This window comes from Lontra canadensis, unplaced genomic scaffold, assembly GCF_010015895.1.
Source record: "Lontra canadensis isolate GAN:19392208 unplaced genomic scaffold, GSC_riverotter_1.0 scaffold4, whole genome shotgun sequence".
Classification (NCBI taxonomy): domain Eukaryota; kingdom Metazoa; phylum Chordata; class Mammalia; order Carnivora; family Mustelidae; genus Lontra; species Lontra canadensis.
Window position 1 is genome coordinate 52762040 of NW_022630998.1, and position 26313 is coordinate 52788352.

The window sequence follows — 26313 nt, forward strand, 5'->3', positions numbered from 1 at the left end:
TTATGCTCCACCAGCAATGTATGCCAGTGTTTGTTTCTGGAAACTTCACCCTTGGGGCTTGTTATATATAAAAAAAAAATCATTGCTAGCATCTTGTTATTGTTTTAAATTAGCATTTCTTTGATTACTAGTGAGGTTGAATATTTTGGGGGCATTTATATTCTTTTGTGAATTGTCTTTTTAGGTCCTATGCCCTATTTTTTTTTCTATTTGGCTTGCAAATTTGTCTAACTTTCTCTAAGAGTCCTTTACACAAAGATATTAATCTAACATGCCTGGCATTTTATTAAGAATATACTTCTGCGGTGCCTGGGTGGCTTAGTTGGTTAAGGTTTAACCTAATCCCAGACAATGAGGGGTGCCTGGGTGGCTCAGTAGGTTAGCGGTCTGCCTTGGGCTCAGGTCATGATCCCAGGCTACTGGAATCCGGTCCTGCATTGGGCTCCTTGCTCAGCAGGAAACATGCTTCTCCCTCTGCTTGTGTTCTCGATCTCTCTTCTTGCCAAATAAGTAAATAAAATATTTTAAAAAATAAATAAACAAATAAAAATATACTTCCAGTTTTTCATTTGCATTTGAATTTCATGTAGATAACATGGCGTGTTTCACCATTATAGGCTCTGGAAATACCAAACTCCTGGGGTTTCTTGGTGGGAATGAGATGAATGTTGAGCAAATTAGGCCTCAGTTCTCTCATCTGTGAAATGAAAAGTTTGAACTAGAAAATTGCTGTTTATTTCCAGATTTGCAATTTTGTGATTTTATATAAAAATTTTGTCGGTTCAATATATAGGGTTATTTTAACTTCATATTTTATATTGATATGTAATTGTAATAAGTGTAAACATAATTATTTCCTAAGCCGCTTTTATATGTCTTGAGACCCTTAAACAGAGGCTCCAAGTATACACATGCACACACACATATATATTTATAAATACAATGTTCTCTCAGGTCACAAAATTAAAATCTTATATATAGTTTGTTTTGTACTAGATGAGTTGTTTATAATTCTCCTTTAAGGAATCCCTACTTTTGCATCATTGAGGCTCCTATAAATTACAGCCTTTTTTTTTTTTTTTTTTTTTTGGTTAAACAGGTGTTTGATGAAATTAAGCCCACATATTCTAGCTTCAAGAGCAACTTTGTGAAGAGGCTGTCGGTGGAGGGTCCCATTGCCAGTAGCCCAATTACCACTAGATGGCAGCAAAGCCAAACCAGGGATCTGGCAGCCTGCTCCTTTGGGGAAGCGCTTTCAACCACTTACCTCCCAGAAGATTCTGGATCCGTGCTGAAGATAACGCCTGAGAAAGAGACTTTGATTCTAGGTGAGGTAATAGAAATTTCAGAGGCTATCTTAAAAATGTTAATGAAATAGATATTCCTGAGAGAATCTTTGTCTCGTAGAACTATCTAGTATCGCACTCATCAAGTGCTTTCCTTTTCTTCCTTTGAATGAGAAATTTTCAAGGTGGTGGGGGAGTGGAGTGGGAAATGAAACAAAACCAAAAGACAGTATGTAGTGTTTTAGATGCATTTTTGAGGTTTGTACTGGTATATGATTTCTAAAGATTATAATTATGTATGTAAGATTTTTCAGTGGTCCCTTGGACCCTCTGAAGAACAAGTGATATGAATGGACATAAAAGATACTTAGTTTTAGAGGGTGACAGGACAGGGTTTTCTGTACAGTTAAAAGTCTGGTAAAGGGCTTTCTCAATCTTGAGAAGAGAACCAGTATGAATAATAATGATACAAATAACACTGACTGTTATTACTTTAATTTAGAAAGTATCTCACTGACATCATCTCAAACTATACTTACAGCATCTTTCTATAAAAGGGAGGGGGAGAGGCAAAGTGATTTGCTCATGATCGTAGAGTAGATGCCAATGATTAGGGAAGTAAGCACCCGATGGTGATTTCCTGGCAGGAGGAGCTTATCCTGGGCAAACCAGACACCTTTGCTCCATCATCTTAAAATAGGGAACTGTTTGTATCTATTCTTCAAATGTGTGAATTTGTTCTTTCCGAGCAGATACAAAGCATTTCTGCTGCGGCTGTGGTGGGAGTCAGGTCTTTAATCTTGGCATTTCCTACAGAGGCCACTGAGGCAGTGCTCTCTTATGAGCTTGGCATTCTGGATAAGGCCCTGTGCTGACCCTTCCTCTTTTCCCACCTCTGCCAGGATTTTGGAGAGATGAGGGGCTGTGGCTTCACATTCTATTGTGAAAGACATAATGGATTGATCACCAACCTAAGTGATTATCTTGTTTTGAAAAACAAATTAAAAGCTAAATGTCTTTCTTGCAGGATCCTACCAAGAACCACTGAAGACACCCATCAAAGGGACTTTCGAAACAAGTAACTCTTTCCATTTTTGCAAGGAAGCTCATGCGATGGATGGAGACTGGAATGAAACTGTTGCCTCAAAAGGCCGGGTAGGTAAAGGGAGAAAACTGACATCTCATATCCTGAGAAACTCAGACAAATGGGTCCCAAATGTGAGGAAGGAACTGGCTCAGCTGCTCTTACAAATCAGGAAGAAAATGATGGGTTCCTGACAAAAAAATCAGTTATGGACATGAATAGCGGCACTTTGTTAAAAAAAAAAATAATACCCAACAAATATACAAATTTAGTTAGTATCAATCAAAAAAATGGAAATGAAACATAAAAAAGGTGAAGATTCAGATGACATGATACTATAAAGAAAACCTTAAAGACTCCATCAAAAGACTACCAGAACAAGACGGGATCAGGAGGGAGACAAACCATAAGGGACTCTTAACTTATGAAACAAACTGAGGGTTGCTGGGGGGTGGGGGGTAGGGATAGGGTGGTTAGGGTATGTACACTGGGGGGGTATGTGCTATGGTGAGTGCTGTGAAATGTGTAAGCCCGATGATTCACAGACCTGTACCCCTGGGGCAAATAATACATTATATGCTCATTAAAAAAAAAAGAAGATAAAAAAAAGACTACAGAACTGATAATAAATGAATTAAGTAAAGAAGCAGTATACAAAATAAGTATACAGATTTATCTGTTGCATTATATATAATGAAGCATGAGAAAGAGAAATTAAACAATCCCATTTATAGTTGCACCCCAAACAGTAAGATACCTAGGAATAAACTTAACCAAGGAGGTAAAAGGCCTGTACTTTGAAAAGTATAAAACACTGATGAAAGAATTTAAACACAAACAAATAAAAAGATATTTCATGCTGATGGGTTGAAAGAACAAATCTTGTCAAATGTCTGTACTACCCAAAGCAATTTCCAGATTTTTTTTTTTAAGATTTTATTTATTTATTTGACAGGCAGAGATCACAAGTAGGCAGAGAGGCAGGCAGAGAGAGAGAGAGAGAGGAGGAAGCAGGCTCCCTGCTGAGCAGAGAGCCCAATGCGGGGCTCGATCTCAGGACCCTGGGATCATGACCTGAGCCGAAGGCAGAGGCTTAACCCACTGAGCCACCCAGGCGCCCCGCAATTTCCAGATTTAATGCAACCCCTATCAAAAGATCAATAGCATTTTTCATAGAGCTAGAACAATCTTAAAATTTGTATGGAACTACAAAGGAGACGAGAATATGCAATGGGAAAAAGAAAACTCTTTCAACAAATGGTGTTGGGAAAACTGGACAGCTACATGCAGAAGAAGCAAACTGGACCACTTTCTAACACCATACACAGAAGAATCACAAAATGGGTTAAAGACCCATTAAATGTGATCTCTGAAACCATAAAATTCCTAGAAGAAAACATGGGCAGTAATCTCTTTGACATCAGCTGTAGAAACATTTTTTAAGATATAGTCCCTCCTCTGGCAAGGGAAACAAAAGCAAAATCAAATTACTGGGACTATACCAAAATAAAAAGCTTTTGCACAGTGAAGAAAACCATCAAAAAATCCAAAGAAAATTCCAGAAAATTCACAGTGTTGAGCATTGTATAATGTATAGAATTGCTGAATCATCCTATTGTACATCTGAAACTCTTATAAAACTGTATGTTAATTATACTTGAATTAAAAAAAATAAAGATTTTTCTAAAGACGTAAAGATTAAAAATATAATGAAATTATACATATTATGGTATGCTCCCCCTCAGCCAAAAATTTTTTTATATAATCATTTCCAACTATTCAGTGACTTGATCTGCCCCCCACCCCCGGGTCTCTCAAGATAAGTTAAATTCTTCCTCTATAAGGTGGTCTTTTTTTTTTCCTTAAAGACTTATTATTTCTTTATTTTAGAGAGAGAGAACGTGCTAGTGGGATGAGGGGCAGAGGGAGAGGGAGAGATAGAATCCCAAGCAGACTCCCCACCAAACGCAGAGCCTGTGGAACTCGAGGCAGGACTCTAGGTGGGGATCCATCCCAGGACCCCAAGATCATGATCTGAACTGAAATCAAGAGTCAGACGCTTAACCAGCTGAGCCACCCAGGCATCCCTGTAAGATGGTCTTTTAAATATTTCCCTTAAGTTATTGTTGTTGTTTTTTTGTGTCTTGACCAAGTTAATTTAGTTCCTTTAAGTATCTTATTTATTATTGTTTTAAGATCTTAGAGGAGTCTGATCTAAATCTTTGGCACATTAAATATCACTAGCATGTTTTCAGATTTATCAAACCCAATGAAGACCTTCTGAAGGAATCACGGTTTCATTTAGAAAGCTTTAAACTAGGAAAGTCATAAATTCTCATTTTGGGCAAAGTTACTCATTTACTATGTGCTTCCGGTGTTTGGCCTATATATCTTGCTAGAGGAACAATATTGTGAATATGCCAATTGAAAACAAACATCTTAGGGCAGGTCTTTTGCCGAGTGCTTTCATGTTGGTTAAGGGTTTGGAGGTGCAGATAGCCAGGAAGTTCTATGTCATTGGCGCAGGTTGACCTTACGCCCAGGCCAGGTTATTAGCACCACTGCTTTTCCACACTCTACGTCTTGCAGACTGCAGTTTTTACTGCTTTGCCCTCACAACTTCATTAGAGTCCCAGCATCACTGAAGAAGCTGGGAAGGTGATAATGGAAACCATTTCAATACTTCATATCAAGCATTTGTTATCATGACCAGTTAGAAGTCAGATGGCATCAGGAGTGGTACAGATACACCGTGAGGTCTCTCACAATGACAGGAAATGTGTGTCTTCGAGTGGTCCTCAGAGGTCACATGGAGGGTATTTCTATGACAAGCGTCAGCATAGCTCTGGAGATGCTCACAGTTATTATACACAGTCAGCTCTATGCCAAGCTGTTCCTTAAAGTAATAAGTAGATCTTACTGAGGGAAGAGTATCCTTGGGTGCGTGGGACAGAAGCGCCCTGTGCTGGGCAGTGCCTCAGTCAACTTTGTGCCAACTATGGGATTCTGAAGAGGGGATTCTCTGAAGAGTTACACTGATTTTAGGAATGTTATTTTATATCAGCAGTTCTTAGTTGGGTATGATTTTGCTCCCCAGGGCTCCTCTGACAATGTCTGAAGACATTTTTGTTCATCACAACCTAGGGGGAAGGCCTCTAGTAGATGGTCTGAGGTGTTGCTAAACGTCCTATAATGCACAGAACAGCTCCCACAATAATGAATTCTCTGCTGCCAAGTGCCAGTGGTGCTAAGAATGGGAAACCCTGCTTTATACTTGATTGTCCTAATTTGAATACTTAAAAATTCACTATTCACTGACTGGCAATGATGTAATATCTGGGAAGAAAACCAAAATGTCAAAACGATGCCAGTAAGAGAGACTGCTGTAAAAATTATGGTGATCCAATGATTGTTTTACAGGAATAATCAGATAAATTATCATGAAGGAGAAAATAAGGAATTGTCTCGGCTTTAAATGTTCATTAAAATGTTTTTAGAAAATTCCAGTAAGTATGTTTCTTTACACTTCCTACTAATTTTTGTTGTGCCCGAGTTTTCGCGTCTGAGAGACCACCCAGGAGCCAAGCACCGATGCAATCACACGAGGGTTTATTTGACAAGCTTAAGCTTGGGCCCAAGTATACCCGACACAGCGGAGTAGGGACTTGGACCCTGAACCAGATTACAGTCAGAGTTTTTAAAGGCAGAGTAGGGGTGGGCTCGGTGGTGGGTGAGAACAAAGGAGATATTCAGAAGGCTATCAGGGTAAAGAAGACTGTCAGGATATTGAGGGCCTGGTTACTATCAAGCCAAGGCCATTTTTCCCCCTCTAATGAGGCACTAGCATGAAGACAGTTGGGAGTTTCCTGGTGGAATGTCACATTCCTCCTATCAAGTGTCCTTGTTAGTGAGATTTAGCACTGGGACATTTATAAACCGAGGGAGACTCCTGTCTTGCAGGATTGTGATTTTTTACAAGTTAACTATTTGTTCACATATACTACCGAGCGGAGGGGAACGGGTGGAGAGGGGGTGCAAGGTGCCAGCTTTTGCTTTGTCAAGATGGCTATACTTATGTCAGGGCTAGACTCAAGGTGGGTACAGCCTTGTTTTTCTTGGCCTCCACAATTTTCTTTTCTTTTCTTTTTTTAAAAAGATTTTATTTATTTATTTGGCACAGAGAGACAGAGAGATAGACAGAGAACACAAACAGGTGTGGGGTGGGTGGCAAGAGAGAGGGAAGCAGGCTTCCAGTGGAGCCAAGAGCCCGACGTGGGCCTTGATCCCAGGACTCGGGCATCATGATCTGAGCCGAAGGCAGATGCCTAACGCCACCCAGGCGCCCACTACTAATTTTCTTATCTGTTTTTGATTGAAGTTGGGTGTAAGAATGTCAGAAATGCTTTTTATATACTGGCCCAAAGAGACAGCAATCAGATATTTGTATTCAGGGAAACTGAGACAAGTTACTTAAGATTTCCATGATTTGATGTTCTAATAGGTAAAGGTGTTAATGGAAAAGGACCTTTAAGATGATGAGTTCAATTCTGATATACTACAGATGAGGAAAATTAAGTCCCAGAGAAAATCTAAGTAACAGAGTGAAAGAACACCTCTAGGTTGAATGCTGAGAGGCCCCCTTGAAAGAAACCTTCCTTAAAAATTAGCCTTACTAATGTTCAATTTTGTTGTCTTGGGGAGGTCTTTCAATTTCACCATGTACTAGAACTATCATAACATTTCAGTTCTTGCAGGCTTTGATGCTATCACTGGCCTTTAGCTGGCTTGTGAGCTAAAAGGATTTTTTGGTTAGAAGACTAAAAGAAGATTTTATTCTAGCTGAGGAATACTTGCCTATGGAGTTGCTGGGGAGATTAGAAACGATACACGCGAATGCTCAGCACTGTGTTCACTACACAGTGGTTAGGTAGTAAATAACAGCAATCGTAGCTTTGGGTGTGCTAATGTGGAAACCTCGAACTTCCTAGGAAATTATCAGTTTTAACACTCTGTCATGCATAACATCTGAGATATATGTGCACATTTCTAGAGAAGTATTTCTTTGCTTGCTTTCAGAAATGCCTAAACCAGCTATTTTCGACCCAGAAGGTGGCTCAGTGGGTTAGTGGGCAAATGCAGCTCTGTGAGCAATCCCAGTGTGCCTGGAAAGGTATGGGCCAAAGATTTACTGTTTGTCCTTCTTACCTACCTTCCTACCCTTCTCTCTCCCTGCCTCCTTCATTTCTTCCTTACCTTAGAGTATGTTATTAGAATATGTTATATTTATTAGACTAATCAATATAATTGTAAAGTTTCGATAATTCTCCTAATTCTCTGCCTTGCCTGTCCCATCCCCAAGCTCATTTCCTAGAGGCAATGACCTTTAGCTCTTCCAGCTCTTCCCCCTACTATTTACATCAATTTTTTTTTAAAGATTTTATTTATTTGAGAGAGAGAGAGAAAGAGAGAGAGCAAGCATGAGAGGGAGAGAGTCAGAGGGAGAAACAGACCTCCTGCTGAGCAGGGAACAGGACGCAGGACTCGATTCCGGGACTCCAGGATCATGACCTGAGCTGAAGGCAGTTGCTTGACCAACTGAGCCACCCAGGCGCCCTACATCTATTTTCTAAGTAGTCTTTGTAAACTGCTCTTTCTTGATATTTTAGACTTTATCGTAACTTTCTAGCATAGTGGGTAAGAACTTAGTTGTCCTGTTTCATTCACCTCCTTTAATCTACTTAGATCACATTTCCAAAAAGTAACCCCTCACATGGGTGAAAATCTGTATCTAACTTTGACTCCCCCAAAACTTAACTGCTCACAGCCTACTGTTGACTGGAGGTCTTAACAATAAGATAAACAGTCGATTAACACATATTTTGTATATCATATGTATTATATACTATATTCTTAAAACAAGCTAAACTAGAAAAAAATTATAAGGAAGAGAAGATACATTTACAGTGCTGTGCGGTATTTATTTAAAAAATCCACATGTAAGTGGACCCATGTGGTTCAAACCCATGCTGTTCAAAGGCCATCAGTGTCAGCTTTATGAGTAAAACAATGATTTGATATTTGTATATATTGCAAAATGATCACCACAGTAAGTCCAGTTAACATTCATCACCATTCATTGTTACAGAATTTCTTTTCTTGTGATGAGAACTTTTACGATCTACTCTTATTAATTTTCAAATATGCAATCCAGTATTAGTAACTATAATTGCTATGTTTTACATTACATCCCCATTACTTAGTTTGTAACTGGAAGTTTGTACTTATTTTTTTAAAAACCTTTATTGGAGGTGCTTGAGTGTTTCTAGTAAACTTTAAGTTTTCCGCACAAATGCAGGTCTTTGTGGCTAACACCAAGGCAGTGACGATCTACTTCTTGGTATAGCGTTGTGAAGCTCTTAGGCCTTTTATCAGAAGGCATGTGGTTGTAAAGACCACAAATTACCTGGGTGGGCTCAGTGTTTATCAATGTATGTCATTCTCAGTTTGATCACAAGCCAAGCGGTGGGACAGATGAAACGATGGTGGCCTGTGGTTTAGACTTAGGTGGGTCTTTTGATGAGAACTAAAACTGAACCCAAGATAGGACCCTGACCTCAGATCATTATGTGTAAAACTAGCCAGAAGTACCTGTGTGCTCTGGTTCAGAAACCGTGAGAAAAAGAGTCAAAATAAATGAATCAATAGATATTTACTGACAAAGGCTCAGAGTAAGGCTTATGTCTCTCAGCTAATTGTTAATGTGCTAGACAAATGGATACGCAAAAATTACTGTGATTTTAAGATCTCAAGTGGTGGAACAAATATTCAGGATAATATAGTGTTTCTGTGTGCTTCCCACAATTTATGTTACATTTAGGTCTGGCACTCATGTGTTTTTTATTAAAAATTGCCATGAATTATTTTTAAAATTTCTGTTTAAATTAATACTGAAGAATTTTTTCCCTTCCCTTCTCCTGCAACTTGTAATTCAGTTTTATTATGATGACTACTTTCTTTTTCACTTTGTTATGTCTTAATATCTGCATAGATATTATGCTTATGGGATCATAAAGATACGTGGAACTGTTTGTTCTTTATAGGCTGCAGAGATGGAGTCAGAGATGAATCCTTCCATCTTAAAAGATTCAGGAATCTAGACTATTCCATACTCCAACCAGAAGTGAAGATTCATCTTACTGGTCTTCGAAATGACTATTGTAAGTTATTATTTAGACCATGAATTGAAAAGTTGGAGTGACAAAATATATCCTGTACTGTGGCATAAACTTGAAATTTGCTTCTGGAAGAATCCAATGACCCTTGTGCCTCATGTCCCAAGGCTGTACTACCCAAATATAGTTAATGTAATTTGGTTTTTCCTTGTACAAATTTCATGTGTGGAATGGGTATTTTTGGTCTTGGTGGGATATGAGAAATATACCTTTTTTTTTTTTTTTACTGTATTAGAATGAACTGTGAGAATGGGAGCCTATTCTTAGGCATATATTTTAAACATGGATAAATCTAATCAGTCAAACAGCCACATTGGGTCTTCTTGTTATGTGCCTAATTTATAATCTAGTTGGGAGGACAGGACTTTTTAAAAAATATTTTAATTATTTGAGAGAGAGAGTGAGTGAGAGAGACAACATGAGCAGGACGAGGACCAGAAGGAGAGGTAGGAGAAGCAGACTCCCTTCTGAGCAGGGAACCTGGTGTGGGGCTGGATCCCAGGACCCTGAGATCATGACCCAAGCTGAAGGCAGACACTCAACCAACTGAGCCACCCAGGTGCCCTGGGAAGACAGGATTAACTCAATGGAACTTCTACCAACATGCTAGTATAGAATAGAAGTAATGAATTGTGGAGTAAAAGGAGCTATAATGATTATAAGTAGTTCAGTGATCTTTGCATCTTTGTCTGAAAAGACTTTGTGGAGATATTGAGCTTTGAGCTGGGTCTTAAAAAATGGGTAGGTTTTGGAGGGATGGGGGAGAGAAGATAGAGCATTTTCAGCAATGTTAACAATGTGAGCAAGGGCAGGATGTTGGTAATTAATGATATGGCAATGAAGAGGATATAGTGGGGGACTGGCAAATAGGTAGGTAGATGCAAATTTTGTAGTCACACAGGTCCCCGTAACCCCCTTAACTTTTTTTTAGGTTATGGCAGTTGTCATATATTTTACATCTACGTACATTGAAAACTCTACCATTGTTAAAAATCTTACTCCAAGAAGCCATACATATATGCATTTTAAATGAAAGAGGAAAAACTGTCTTCATATTTACCCAAATATATAGCAATTCCATGCTTCTCTTTCATTCCTGATGATCCAAATTTCCCTCTCATATAATTTTCTTCAGCCTGAAAGTTTCTGTTAGCATCTTTCAGATCAGGTCAGTTGGCAAAGACTTCTGATACACTTTTTATATTCTGTTTTATGATATTTTTGGTGCATGTAGAATTCTGGGTCGCTAGATTTTTTCTTTCAGCATTTTAAAGATATTATAGGGACTTCTGGCCTCCATAGTTTCTGGTGAGAGTTCTAAGGTAATTTGAAGACTTATTCTTTTGCTTCCAAGACCTGAATCTAATTACACATATGAGATCTTTGGATATTATTCCAAAGGTCCCTGAAGTTTGCTCATTTCTTTTTCAATTTTTTTCTACATGTTCTTCAGATAAGATAATTTCTGTTGATTTATATTCAAATCCAGTGACTCCTCTGTCATTTATTTCCATTCTGCAACCGAGCCCATCCAGAAGATTTTTCAGATATTGTAATTTTCAGTTTCAAATTTTCCACTTTACTGTGCTTTTTTTTTTAAACGTTTTTATTTATTTATTTATTTAACAGACAGAGATTACAAGTAGGCAGAGAGGCAGGCAGGGAGAGAGGGGGAAGCAGGCTCCCTGCCCAGCAGAGAGCCCGATGTGGGGCTTGATCCCAGGATCCTGGGATCATGACATGAGCTGAAGGCAGAGGCCCTAACCCACTGAGCCACCCAGGCATCCCATATGGCTTCTATTTCAGTTTTATTTTTATAGTTTCTATTATCTTTGTATATAGAACAGCTTCTATTTTTTTATTCCTCTGATGATATTTTCTCTTTTCATTCAAGTATGTTTTTTCTTTACCTCATGGAGAATATTCTTTTCTATTCTGTGTGCATATTCTATTAGAACTGCTTTAGCATCTTTGTCTGATAATTCCTATACTTAATTCATCTTAGGGTTTTCATCTATTAATTATGTTTTCCTTGTGTCCAGTAATCTTGAATCGTGTCCTATACGTTGTGGATTTTATGTGGTATTAACTCAGGCTCCTGCAGAGAATGTTGCCGTTTTTGTCTTACCTTTAATTTAAATTTTTTATTTTGTAAAAAAGAGTTTATTTATTTGACAGAGAGAGGGAGAGAGGGTGTGCGTTCACAAGCAGGGGGAGGGGCAGAGGAAGAGGGAGAAGCAGGCTCCCCACTGAGCAGGGAGCCTGACGTGGGGCTCTATCCCAGGGCCCTGAGATCATGACCTGAGCTGAAGGCAGATATTTTATCAACTGAACCACCCAGATACCCCTGTCTTAGTTACATTTATACCTTAAGTTTTGTCTTGCCTTTTGTGGGTGGTGTTTTGAGTCTCCGATCAGTTTCTTCTGCCTTGACTATGCTGGTTTGGGTCTTTCCCTCATATATACGGACCAGAGTCTAGGCTGAGTCCTAAATAGATGCTTCACTCAGTTCGGTTCTCAAAGCCTTTGCTAAGCTGATCTGAGTTTTCCCTAAAAACATGATTTCAGGGTTAGGCTGAGATGTGCGTGGGTTCCTACATTCACAACTAGAGTTGTGTAGCTCTCTTTCTGTGGCTCTCTCCCCTTCAGGACTTTCTCCACACATTTTGGCCACCTCAGGCTCCTTTTCTTGGCTCCTCTCACCAGAAAGATGGTAAGCTTTCTATCAGAGCTTTAGCTGCCGGTGCTGTTCTGTGACTGGGGCCCACCCTCTGGCAAAACCATGTGAGAAAAAAAGTGAGAAACTCACCCCTGGGCAGGTTGCTTCTTCTGGTTTTGACTCCCTTACTTAGTTAACTGCATTTGCTTATTTTCCAGTTCTGAGGGAGGTTTTTTTTTTTTTTTTTAATATTTTGTTCAGAGTTTATAGTTGTCATCAGTGGGAGAGGTGGTCATGGGTGGCTTAGGCCACTGTAGTGGAGCTGCTGTGCCTCATAGTTTTGTATTGATATGTATCAATGAGGAGAAGAATTTTTGTCTTATAAGAAATAAGAAAGGGTTATATGTCAACTATATCTCAATTCAAAAAAGAAATAAGACAGGATACATCTTAATATGTGGTCATACAAATATGGTTTCTTTTGGCAGTCAAAGAGTTCTAATAGTAGAAACTGGAGAGTACAGCTAGGAATTTCCAGGTATCACTTATAAGCTAGTGATCACTTCTTCTAGATAGACTGTAGTTGGGTGGTATTTTTGGTTTGAAATGATGGTGGCATCTTTCATATGGATGAAGGATGTCTCTGTAAGGGTTAGGTGTTTTTCCCCTATGTTTATTGCAGTATTATTTATAATAACCAAATTATAGAAGCAGCCCAAGTGTCCATTGATAGATGAATGGATAAAGAAGATGTGGTATGGGGGTGCCTGGGAGGCTCAGTCATTAAACGTCTGACTTTAGCTCAGGTCATGATCTAGGGGTCCTGGGATTGAGCCCCACATCAGGCTCCACACTCAGTGGGGAGTCTGCTTGTCCCTATCCCTCTACCCCTCCCCATGCCTGTGCTCTCTTTCTCAAATAAAAAATAAAATCTTAAAAAAAGATGTGTTATGTTTTAATATACATATGTTTGAATTTTATTCAGCCATAAAAAACCCCAAATCTCTCCATTTACAACAACATGTATGGATCTAAGTGAAATACATCAGTCAGAGAAAGACAAACACCATAGGATGAAGAGACAAACCAAAAAGCAGACTCTTAATTATGGAGAACAAACTGATCCTTGCCTGAGGGGAGATGAGTGGATGGGATGGGTGAAACAGGTGAAGGGGGGATTAAGAGTATACTTATCATTATTAGCACTGAGTGATGTGTAAAATTGTTGAATCACTATTTTGTATACCTGAAACTAATATAACACTGTATATTAAATACACTGGAATTAAAATTTAAAAAAAAAAGGCCAGATAATTTCAATAAAAAAATGTGCTTTTAATTTTTAGTGATCTGTTAGATAAAATCCATGTGTACTAATAATGGTAGATGAAACTTCCAAGTTCTCGAAATGACTCTAAATAAATACATTTGAGTATGAATAGTAAGATTATTATTCACTAGACTGTGACTCTTGATACAGAATTCTAGTTTTTATTTTTGAACTTCTAATGATCTGTTTACCTATGTGATTCTATTTCCCAGTTGATCATGGGAAAGGTATTAATTTTATTTATCTATCTGTAAAAAAAAGTTGGTTAGTTGAAAATATTTTTTATTTGGCTAAAATTATTACTGTAATATGAAATGCCTTTCTTATAGATCTGAATACTCTAGATTGGAATTTTCAAAATCTAGTTGCTATAGCCCTTGGATCCTCTGTATTCATCTGGAATGGGGAAAACTACAATGTGATTGAAAATATAGACCTACCTATCAGTTGTAACTATGTATCTTCTGTGTCCTGGGTAAAAGATGGAAACTGCCTGGCAGTTGGCACCAGCGAGGGAGAAGTACAGGTAACGGGCAGTTTTTTTTTTTTCCCTCAAAATGTGCTCTGTGTAATTGCTAGATAACTAAAACTGACCTTTAATAACAAATTAATACACAATAGAGACTCTATATTAGTTGTGGTGCTTGAAACTATGGGGAGTAAGAAGATACGGGATTCTGGTTCTTTTCTGAATGACATTTAATGAGGACTTAAGGATACTCAACCTAGCTTTTGTTTCTTTTTTTCTTCACACAATCTCCTTCTGCTGTATTGACCTTTTTTTTTTTTTTTAAGATTTTTATTTATTTATTTGACAGAGATCACAAGTAGGCAGAGAGGCAGACAGAGAGAGAGAGGGGGAAGCAGGCTCCCTGCTGAGCAGAGAGCCCGAAGCGGGGCTTGATTCCAGGACCTTGAGATCATGACCAGAGCTGAAGGCAGAGGCTTTAACCCACTGAGCCACTCAGGCGCCCCTGTATTTACCTTTTTAAAAGTATTTTTTCCCCCAAAGATTTTATTTTTTTTAAAGTAATCTCTACACCCAATGTGGGGCTTGAACTCACAACTCTGAGATCAAGAGTGGCATGCTCCTCTGATCAAACCAGCCAGGTGCCCCTACAAGTCTTTTCTCTTGTATTAAAGTTGGGTTTGTAGAATCCCCAGGGTTAGGAATTCAGAGAGAGAAAGATAACCTTCAACTCTCCTTTTTCACCTGAAGCTATGATCAGGAGTAGAGTCACTTAAAATGAATGAATTTTTTTTTTCTGATAGGCTCTCTGAAATGGGAATTTACCCAGTTTCCATCAATCTATTTAACTTCTCATGTATTGTTATTACTAACAATACTGTAAACAATATGACTTATGTGTTCAGTGTGACTTTGGAGGGTCACATATGGCTCTCACTGCTTTCTCATCTCTACAGTGATACTGGATGCTATGAAGGTTATATCACGATTTCTTCTCACACCGAAATTCTCATTTCTCATATGGGTCAGAGTATCGTATATAGGTGGCAGGAAGGGAATCTCTTAGCCTGTCGGTGGATTTCCAGATATGAAACTAGAAATGTGAGAGCCATTCTCAAGCTGTGGCTGCCCATTGATTTCACCTGGGGAGCTTTAAAGCAAATGTCATAAAATAAACTCCGTATCCACAGACTCTACCTCCGTTATTAAATCAGAATGGCTAGCATGAATGGCGAGCCCCATCGGTGATGTCATATACAGACAGTGTTGAGAAATGCTGCCCAGGGTTAAAGGAGCTGAGCTTTCCCTTAGTACAAGCGCTGGCAGTAGCAACATTAATTGCTATCAGGCCTTTAAGAAGACAGTGGACTGTGAAAAAGACAATGCTATGTAACTCTGTTTATTCATTTTTTGTTTTCAGTTATGGGATGTGGTAACTAAAAAGCAGCTGAGAAATATGCTTGGTCATTTGTCGGTGGTTGGGGCTCTGAGCTGGAATGACTGTATTCTCAGCAGGTAAGAAGCATCTTAATGGAATGAATTATATTTGTCTCACCGAGTGATTATGGGGGCTGAGTGAACAGAACTATAATATTTAAGACCAGAAGCAAAAGCAAAACCAACCACAGCCAAACAGGATATTAGTTAGGCAGTTATGATCCTACCTTCTTGAATATCCTGCTCCTCTGGTGATGTAAGTGGTCCAGTGGCCACAGGGACCATGTTGGCTATGCGCCTGCACCACGTGCTGGTACTGGAAAGTGAGGTTCAGGATCCACTAAATTGTTCAGACAAAAGGTAAAACTCTGTTTAAGGAAAAAGTTTCTCTCCACCAAGTAATACCTACCAAGAGGATAATTTTGTTGAAAACAAGTATTTAATGCTGTCAGGATCAATAATTTGGAATATGGTAAGCTTTCTGGGGCACATTTCCCATTCATAGATCCACAGATGTTAGAGCTGGAAGGAACCTCATAGATCAGCCAGTTCCACAGTTCTCACACTTGAGCACCCATCAACATCCCCTGAAGGGCTCCTTACAACACAGATTGCTGGTCCGTCTCCAGGAACTTCTGATTCAGTAGGTCTAGAGGGGCTCTGATAATTTGCATTTCTAATTTCTGAAGTGATGCTCATGCTTCATCACTTTTGAGAACTACTGATTTAGTCTAACTAACCAGAAAGTTTAAGTGACTTGTTCATACAATCTTACATAATTGCTTTTAACAATTGCCATTCATTTTTAAAAAAGATTTTACTTTTATTTGAGAGAAAGAGAGCACAAGCAGGGGGAGCAGCAGAGGGAGAGGGAAAAGCAGACTCCCTGTTGAGCCAGGAGCCCCATGCGGGACTCAATCCCAAGACCCTGACATCATGACCTGAGCCAAAGGCAGAGGCTTAACCAACTGAGCCAACCAGGTGCCCACTGCTATTCATTTTTTTTTTTTTAAGAATTTATTTATTTGACAAAGAGTGAGAGAAGGAGAGAGAGCACAAGCAAGGGGAGCAGCAGAGGGAGAGGGGGAAGCAGGCTTCCTGCTCAGCAGGGAGCCTGATGCAGGACTCGATCCCAGGACCCTAAGATCATGACCTGAGCTGAAGGCAGAGGTTTAACCCACTGAGCCACCCAGGTGCCCCACCACTGCCATTCATTTTTATACTGTAGTTCTTTTTTTTTTTTTTTTAAAGATTTATTTATTTGACAGAGAGAGAGAGAGAGAGAGATCTCAAGTAGGCAGAGACATAGGAAGAGAGGCAGGGAGAGAAGGAGGGGGGAGCAGGCTTCCCGCTGAGCAGAGAGCCTGATGTGGGGCTCGATCCCAGGACCCCGAGATCATGACCTGAGCCGAGGGCAGAGGGCTAACCCACTGAGCCACCCAGGGGCCCCTATACTGTAGTTCTTAGGGTAGGTTTAAATTAAGTAAATTCCAAGGTCTTTTACAATTTCTTTAAGTACCTGAGATATAAACTTAAGATTTCACTATCTTGTGATTATAGGTCAAACTTAAAGCTGCTTAAACAAAGTAGCACATAAAGGGCTAATTATTTACTGTGCGAAGTTGTTATAGTGAGGTCAGTTCTCTATTTAAATTCCTTTTACAGTCTGTGTTGTTTAAATTTGGTTTTATTATCCATGAACAGATCCTTTCTTATAATAGCAGCTAATATTTTTGGAGTAATGTGTGCCAGGCTTGCTATACTCTTTATGTGTTTTAATCCCTGCAGTAATTCTGTGTCGAGTTGTTTTTAATCTCCAACCAACCTGTTGCTAAAGAATCAACTGAGACACTAACCTGAGGTCACATGGTTAGTAAAAGGGGCAGAGTCGGTCTTTGAACCCAGGTGGTCTGGCCACAGATCCCATATTGTTCATCAGAAGGCTGTTCAGTGTGGTGCTTGAATCATTTTTAAAAAGACGACTCTGGGGGTGCCTGGGTGGCTCAGTGGGTTAAGCCTCTGCCTTCGGCTCAGGTCATGATCTCAGGGTCCTGGAATCGAGCCCCGCATCGGGCTCTCTGCTCAGCAGGGAGCCTGCTTTGCCCCCCATCCAACCCCCCAACCTTCCCCCCCTCGCCTCTCTGCCTACTTGTGATCTCTGTCAAATAAAGAAATAAAATCTTAAAAAAAAAAAAAAGACGACACTGGGGCACCTGGGTGGCTCAGTAGGTTAAAGCCTCTGCCTTCGGCTCAGGTCATGGTCTCAGGGTCCTGGAATCGAGCCCCACACTGGGCTCTCTGCTCAGCAGGGAGCCTGCTTCCCCCCACCCCCCGCCTCTCCCTCTGCCTGCCTCGCTGCCTACTTGTGCTCTCTCTGTCAAATAAATAAAACTCTTTAAAATAAATAAATAAATAAATAAAAAGACAACACTGGATTTTGAGAAATTTCAGAAATAATTGTAGGTAGTTGTTTACTTGTTCCTTGGAGAAAATTAAATTAGCCTGGGAGGAGTTCATTATCTTTGATAAAGTGATATGATCTTTATCATTCTTTGGATCCAAATCACTACCAGTAAGTAGACATTATCTCCTGATTCCGAATCACATTGCAGTTTGCTGTGACATTCAGAGAGTTTTATACTCTTTTAGACATGAGTGGCACTAACAAAATTAATAGTGATTTGTAGCTTAACAGAAAAAGGAAATAATACATTTCTATCTCTGACATTTCACTATAAATATATATTGCATTGAGATAATATGAAATATTCTGAATTGCAGAAACATATTTTGTATGTTCAGTACATAAAGAACTCCCTGTGGAAATATGGAAATCTTCAAAATTTATCATTTCCATAGCTGCCTGCATCATATTGAAGTCATTAGAAGTATCTGTCAAAATGCGGCATCTGGGTGACTCAGTTGGTTAAGTGTCTGCCTCTGGCTCAGGTCGTGATCCAGGAACCCTAGGATCGAGCCCCATATCAGGCTCCTGGCTCAGTGGGGAGCCTGCTTCTCCCTCTCCCTTGGCCCCTGTCAACCCCATTCTCTTACTTGCTTGCATTTTCTCTCAAATAAACAAACAAACAAATAAAATCTTAAAAAAAAAGTATCTCTCAAAGGATATCATCTCATTATCCACATTTGATACTTTGCCACAGAAATTTTTTTTGCTTGTGCGAATAGTCCCCAGGCAGAATACTCTATCCTTATTAACCCAACGAATGTTCAAAAACTGTGTCTTGAATCTGTCCTGTGGGGTCTTTTGGTAGCTTGAACTATGCTTTCTTTCATGTTTTCAATTGCTTATTAGCAATAGGGCTTGAGTTTTCTGTCAGCAACCTGCCCCTTTACCTCTGTGCAGCGGGTCGAGGCTGGGCCGTGTTTATCATCACGACGTTCGGGTCCCCCAGCATCACGTTGGAACACTTCACCACAAGCAAGCTGTCTGTGCTCTCAAGTGGTCCCCTGATGGCAGGCTGCTTTCCAGTGGCTGTAGTGATGGACTGCTGATGATATGGCCCCATGACCCGGGTGCAAAAGCCCAGGTTCAACCCCTGAAAGTCATAGCCCAACCTACAGCAGTCAAGGTAAGACATCCAATAGCTTTCCAGGTTGCTGTCCACTCAGAGATCACTGAGCATCCTTCACACCTGAGAACAAAGCCATTACGCTAATGCTCTGAGATTTTTCTTCCCCTAGAATTTGTTTTGGATTTTGCCATCATTCTCTTGAAAGACAACCCTATTTATACCCTCCATGTGTCTGATTTTGTGGTTGTAAGTAACTGAAACCAGAGGTAAGCAAGAGCTTCTGCAAACAAATGTAAATATATTTTCTCTTTCGACAGAGGAGTCCTGGGTACATACAGCTGCTTTCAATACCGTCCAGACCTAGGGCCTTAAAGGATGTCATTAAAACTTTTTCTCTTTGGCTCTTGGCTCTACCTGTCTCTGTTGAGTTTCATTCTTTATTCAGACATTTTGTGGGCAAGATGGCTCTTAGCAGCTTCAAATTCAGATCCTTCCAGATGGAACTGATTAAGAAACTACAGTTCCTTGTTACTCTGATAGAGAAGTCCCAGAACTCTGGTGTGACTTTGGGCACATTCTCATCTCTCAGCAGTAACTGTGGTCGGACAGATGGGTACACTGGCTGTCCAGACCTACCTGAACTCACACCCCTGAAAGGAAACCCACTGTGAAAAGGAGGAGGAGAAAGGGTGCTTCAGAGTTACACCAATATTCCATCAAGCTCTGCATAATATATTTTGTTTTATTGCTCTGTATTTTAAATTCTTATTTCTAGTAAAACAACAACAACAACAACAACAACCTGTACTTTCATTCCTTTGGCATCACAGATATATGTCTTGACCTCAACATTGTCCCAGAATATTTATCACTCACAACAAAGAAATGGTTCTACTTTATTACCTCTGAACAAATTTGTTAGAATGAGAACTTACCAAGTTAACACAGAGTTTCCTGATACAGGGTGTAATACGTCCTACTAGCTGCTAACGCATGGTAGTGGCTCAGTACTCTGGCTTATGGTTTTAATATCCACAGGACATTAAGAATGATTTAAGGTCCAAATTCCCATCTTTAATGATTTGAGGGAAATCTAGGGAAAATGTATGTAAAATACTCTGCGAACAAAATACAAAAACCAAATAAAGCAAACTAAAAAACAAAAAACAAAAACACAAAAACCCAACACGTGAAAAACCCAAGACAGGCAAAACAAGTTACTTTCTTATGTGTCTTGTCAGAAATACAGCAAATTGAACCAAGGGCCTCTGAAGTCTGAGTGAGCCAAGCCTTGGGCAGCTAATGGCAGGATGGACATGCAGATAAGGATACATTGATAAATACACTGGAAATATTTATTAGACTGTTCTTTAAAATTAGTGTTACTCATCATTTCAATTGTCAGCATAAATATACAATACTGAACCTTATTTTTCAGGATTACCTGTAGTCATTTATAAGGAAGTAAATCAACAGCAATTTTCCTTTCTGAAATGTATTAGGAGTTGAAATGCATGAGAATTTTGGGGGTGCAAGCAATCATGTGTGGCTCCATTTTGTCCTTTCTTCTCTGACCTAGAACCTAAAGACACAGGTAGACAAATGAGAGAAAAATTCATTTCATCATCAGATTCCAGGGGGCACATGTCACCTATTCCAACAGCAGATTCTTACCCCATAGGACACGTTGAGTGTAGTTTTTAAAATATATTATTGGGTGATTTTTCTTTGTTTAAAATATTGGCAAATTGTTCTCAAAATTTGAGGAAGGCACCTAATAGGTGATTTCTAGTCCCTTAGAAGTAATCTCTAGAGAATGCCTTTGCTCCTGCCTTTAGATCAGAGCTCCAGGAGAGCCGTGGTATATGGTGTGAAGTGTGTCACCTTCACAAGTTCACTTCCTCCAAGCCTGAGCTGCCTGTGTGATTATTTGAACTTTCAAGGCCATGGATTGGTGTCCCTGGCAGTCTGCAGTCCTTGCTGTTGGAGGTGGCATGGAAGATGGACACTTACATGTCTTGGACATAAATACTGGGCAAAGCATCCAGACCCCAAGCACAGACTCACAGGTAAACATCTCTGCTGGGGTCTGCCTTCTCTTTGATCTTTTAGAACCTTGTGAAAATGATTGCTGTTAGAGCATAGGACCCAAACACATCTCTCTGTACTTGTGAGTCTATAAAGACTTTAGTTCTTGGCAGTTTGTTTTTGTAGAATGTTTCCCTGTGGGTTGCAAGTTGATTTGTGTATCTTTTCCTTCCCCCTCTATTTCCCACACTTTCCTTCTTTCTCAGCACTGCTTTGACTGTGCTCAAATTTGTAGGTTTATTGCACCCAAACCTATTTGTATGCATAAACTTCTGTTGGCTTGGGATCAACTTTCCTAAAACTAAAATAGTTCCTCTCACACCTTAACCCCAGCTGTGGACTGGAGGAGGGATGCGGACAGAACATATCACCTGGTATCCATTTGAAATACATTCATAATGCATCAGACATTGCCATAACTCTGTATTTTTTTTGGCCATTATTACAGATTTGTTCCCTAATTTGGCTACCTAAGACAAAGGAGATTGCAAGCGGCCAAGGTAGTCCAAAGAATGATGTGACTGTGTGGGCCTGTCCTGGTCTGGCCAGGTCGCGTGGATTTTTGGGTAAGCACACAGGTGACTAAAATGCATGTTCCCATTGCTAAGTGAGCTGTCACTGGCAGGAAAAGCCCTGAGTGAAAGATCTCCTCTGGCTTTTTAAAGTATTTATTTTCAGGAAAAAAGACCTACATCCATCCCACCTCAGGGTGTCCGTAGATGAGTATTTCTGAATTTGATTCAGACTGTACATCGCTTACAATGGTCCTGTCTTCTCCTCTTGCATACATGCATGGATGAAGAGTGATGATCAGGGAGAGTTTCCAAATGCTTTTTGAACTCTGGAGTTAGCATCATAACTCATCTTTCCTTATTTTGCAGAAAAACCAGGAGTGCTATAACGTGTGGGTTTATTCAATATACACTTACCGTGTGTGAGGCATTTTTGGAGGTCGGGGGGGACATACATGTAAACAAGACAGACATCATCTTTGCCCTCAGGGAGCCCATACTTTAGTGGGAAGCAACAGACTGAAAACACCAAATGTACACAGTGTTCCATAGTGATAATACCGTGCCTCTCTTTGTAGATTGTGTGAATGTTATTTGGCAACAACAAAACACCCTTAACAGAAAGACTTCCTGCTCTGCTGGTCTGTCTGACCTCAGAACGACTTTGATATCCTTAAGCTGTTAGACTGTGTGATTTGGTGAATAAAAATGTAGACAGCTCTTGACAGAGCTACCTGGGTGGCCATGCCTGAGTGTACGAAGGACATGAATTGATCCTTTGTATATTTTAAATCATAAGATATGTAATTCATGGGATATGTTTTCTGATTAGGGAAATTATTTTATTTTATTTTTTAAAAGATTCTATTTATTTGAGAGAGAGAGCATGAGCGGTGGGGAGGGGCAGAGGGAGAGGGAGAAGCAGACTCCCTGCTGAGCAGGGAGGCCGACATGGGACTTGATCCCAGGACCCTGAGATCATGACCTAAGCCAAAGGCAGATGCTCAACTGACTGAGCTCCCCCAGGCACCCTAGAGAAATATTTTTAATGAAGCCTTAAACCTGGTTCTTTACAAAACTACAATTCCAGTAGATAGTTAGATCTTTCAGTGAGGTAGGGACCTCTGATAGATCCTGGAGTCAATTTGTTGATACTGGCAATAAAGAATGAACTTAACTGGTACATTTTCTTTCTTTTCTAGCCTTGACGAGTTATGAATTCTTCAGTCGTCATGTCTTGTGCTTTTTTTCATTGATATTAGACAGAATTCCAAAGAGTACATTTAACCTTTTCTTCCCTTAACATGTTTATGATTAAAGAAGATGCAGTTACTTTCCAGCTTTCAGACATTAATGCTCATCTCTGACCCAGTAGTCTCAACCAGGGGCATATTTCCCAGTGTTTAGCAGGGTGGTTGTTACATAAACATACATCAGGTGGTTAGCATTAAAAAGGTGAAATAGAATAGCAGAGAATGGAAACAATGTAAAAGTAGGCATTATTTTGTGACACTTTTGTTACAGTTGTTCAATACCATATGCGTGTTTAAATATGGGGTGGCAACATAAAATGTAGTTTTGAACGGTGGACTGTGGTCATAAAGTTTAGAAAAAAGCTATTCTAGATTATGGCCACGCCTTTCCTTCACCTCACCCTGTTAACCACACTCATGATTCTCTGGGGGGAGAATTCTATTAAAGAGGTTTTCCCCATCTAACTGGAGAAGGAAGATAATTTAAGATCATTCTTCCCTTCACCTTCCAAAAGTTGTAATTTACAAGCTTTGAAGCAGCAATATGTAACTTTCTAGCCTGTAGGTGAGGTCTGGCCTTTGATTTGGTTTCATAGTCCTTAGCACATGCATTGATAGGTAGTCTCCTTTATAATGATTGCTGCATGAAGAACACAAAACTTTCAAACAAAATCCTTTCAGTGATAATACTCTTGGAATTTAGGGATGTGAATCCTAAATGATGGCCTTTGTCTGAGGTAAAGACGGCATTTCCCACTAAATCTAGTAAATTTAGATTTTCACTAATAGGAGAGAAGTGTTTCAAGAATGCTTCTGCTTCTTGCTGGTGAGGATTCGGAGAAAGGGGAAAACTCCTACACTGTTGGTGGGGATGCAAGCTGGTGCAACCATGGAGGCTCCTCAAAAAGTTGAAAATAGAGCCACGACCCAGCAATTGCACTACTGGGTATTTACCTTAAAGATACAAATGTAGTGATCTGAAGGGGCATGTGCACCCAAATGTTTATAGCAGCAATGTCCACAATAGCCAAACTATGGAAACAGCCAAGATGTCCATCAACAGATGAATGGGTAAAGAAGATATAGTAAATATATACTATGGAATACTATGCAGCCATCAAAAGAAATGAAATCTTGCCATTTGCAACGATGTGGATGGAACTAGAGGGTATTATGCTTAGCGAAATAAGTCAATCAGAGAAAGACAATTATCATATGATCTCCCTGATAGGAGGAAGTTGAGGGGCAACGGGGGGGGGTATGTGGAGTAGGAAAGGAATAAATGAAACAAGATGGGATTGGGAGGGAGACAAACCATAAAAGACTCTTAATGTCACAAAACAAACTGAGGGTTGCCAGGGGGAGGAGGGTAAGGAGAGGGTGGTTGGGTTATGGACATTGGGAAAGGTATGTGCTATGGTGAGTGTTGTGAAGTGTGTAAACCTGGTGATTCACAGACCTGTACCCCTGGGGCTAATAATACATTGTATGTTAATAAAAAAAATAAAAAAAAAAGAAGAATGCTTCTGCTTCTAATCCAAACCCTATTTTCCTAACAAATTTTGGAAGCAGTTCTCCATTTTTTTAAAGTAAAGACATTTTTCAAAACCTGCTTTGGAAAAGATTCAGATTTTTTTTTCTTTATTACTCCTTTTCTACTTTTTTCCCTTTCTTTCTCTTCATTTCAACACATTGTAATAAGAAGGCATATTTAATACCTACTGTGTTTATTGAATTGACTTTTCTTAAGTTTAATTTAAAAACATTCATGTAATATTCTATATTTATCCTAACTAAATTAAGTGGTTTTCATTTACATTGCTTTAATTTATAAATGTTTAATTAAAAAATAAGGAGCAGTGGTATTCCCTAGGAAAAGAGATTCTTCTTTGCTGTGGGACTGGAGAATGGGCTAAAGGATTAAAGCACTGAATTTTGATTCTAGTTCTGGCTTTGCCATCAATTAGCTCTGTGATGTGGGACAAGGCACGTGGGACAAGTTACTGAACTTTTTTTCATCTATAAAATAAGGGAGCTGCTTTGTATCTATGAATCTAGATTTATTTTTAATGCACTGACACACCCAGAGTCAAACCCATGTCTCTTTGGGGGCATGTGTGCCTGTGCCTGTGTGCATATGTGTGCGTGAGCATCCAGGCGACCATTGGGCATGATGTGTGTGGATGGAAAAATTCCCGTGTCTAAGAAATGTCTCCTTCAGGAGTGGAATATGTATACGTACTCTTTGCTCCTGAGAATCTGGTGTCAGAACACAAGATTATTTCTGAAATTCCAGATCTCATTTGAATTGAAAACTGTACTAGTTCTATGAGATGACTACCAACCTAGCTATATTTTATGTGTGTCCCCAAATACCTCCTCAGTCAAAAACTTACACAACCTCTTTCCTTCCCTCCATGCTCCTGGCCCCAGCCTTCTTTCATGGAGTCAGTTTTGTCTGCTTTGGCCTGAACGTTTGATTGTTAGCCGTCACTGTTGGGTTAGGATAGATTTTGCCAAGTATTTTCCAAGGAACGTGAGCCATGTGAGAAGTTCATGTCAAAAGGACATGACTGGGGCACCTGGGTGGCTCTGTGGGTTAAAGCCTCTGCCTTTAGCTCGGGTCATGATCCCAGGGTTCTGGGATCGAGCCCCATATTGAGCTCTCTGCTCAGCTGGGAGTCGGCTTCCTCCTCTCTCTCTCTCTGCCTGCCTCTCTGCCTACTTGTGATTCTGTCTGTCAAATAAATAAACAAAATCTTAAAAAAAAAAAGGACATGACTTTGGTCAACTAAGTTTCAGAAATGCTGCTTATTATAATCTCTTCTCCCAAACCAAGCAGCCTTGAAATAAGGAATCCTGTTTAATTTTTTTTTAACCTGGAGATCCCAAACTAATGTGAACATTAAACACTGTTTTCTTTTTTTAATACCTATTAACCAACTTCATATGGAATTACTGTTCCACAAAATGTTCTTTGGGAGACGATCAGGTAGATAACAGAAAAAGTTGGATTGTCTCCAGAATTACATAACTAAGACTCATGTTTGCTTTGGGGTAGAGCTTTTTGGGTCCTTTCCTATTAATCTGCCTCAATTTATTTGATTATCTCCTTGAAACTTAGGTCCCAAGGGATGACTTTTTGGAGAGGATAAGGAGGATGGGATGGGTGGCTGGAGCACAGTAGTAGCAATTCCTGGGTGCTCGTGGAGTAGAGAAGATAGAGCTGATAATGATTTGGGGCATGAGGGACGTGGTGGGCTAGAAATGATCCCGCCACTTGTCAAATCCCTGGAAGCTGTGATTGTGATTTTCTTTAGCAAAAAACTGATGTAATTAAGTCAAGGATTGTGAGATGAGATCATCCTGGATGGGCCCTAAATCCAATGACAAGTGTCCTTCGAAGAGACACACAGGAGAGAATACGCAC

General features: G+C 39.7%; 1 protein-coding gene across 1 annotated transcript in view; it reads left to right on the plus strand.

Annotated features, from left to right (window-relative positions):
• The window catches only part of CDC20B (cell division cycle 20B), a 43883-nt gene that overhangs the window by 16925 nt on the left and 645 nt on the right, over positions 1–26313 (plus strand). Inside the window, exons 3-11 of the mRNA XM_032851237.1 lie at positions 1100–1328; positions 2314–2441; positions 7447–7540; positions 9471–9587; positions 13921–14117; positions 15481–15575; positions 18862–19087; positions 20974–21099; positions 21567–21684. Of these exons, the coding sequence (XP_032707128.1) occupies positions 1100–1328; positions 2314–2441; positions 7447–7540; positions 9471–9587; positions 13921–14117; positions 15481–15575; positions 18862–19087; positions 20974–21099; positions 21567–21684 (1330 nt within the window). The remainder of the gene's footprint in view (positions 1–1099; positions 1329–2313; positions 2442–7446; positions 7541–9470; positions 9588–13920; positions 14118–15480; positions 15576–18861; positions 19088–20973; positions 21100–21566; positions 21685–26313) is intronic.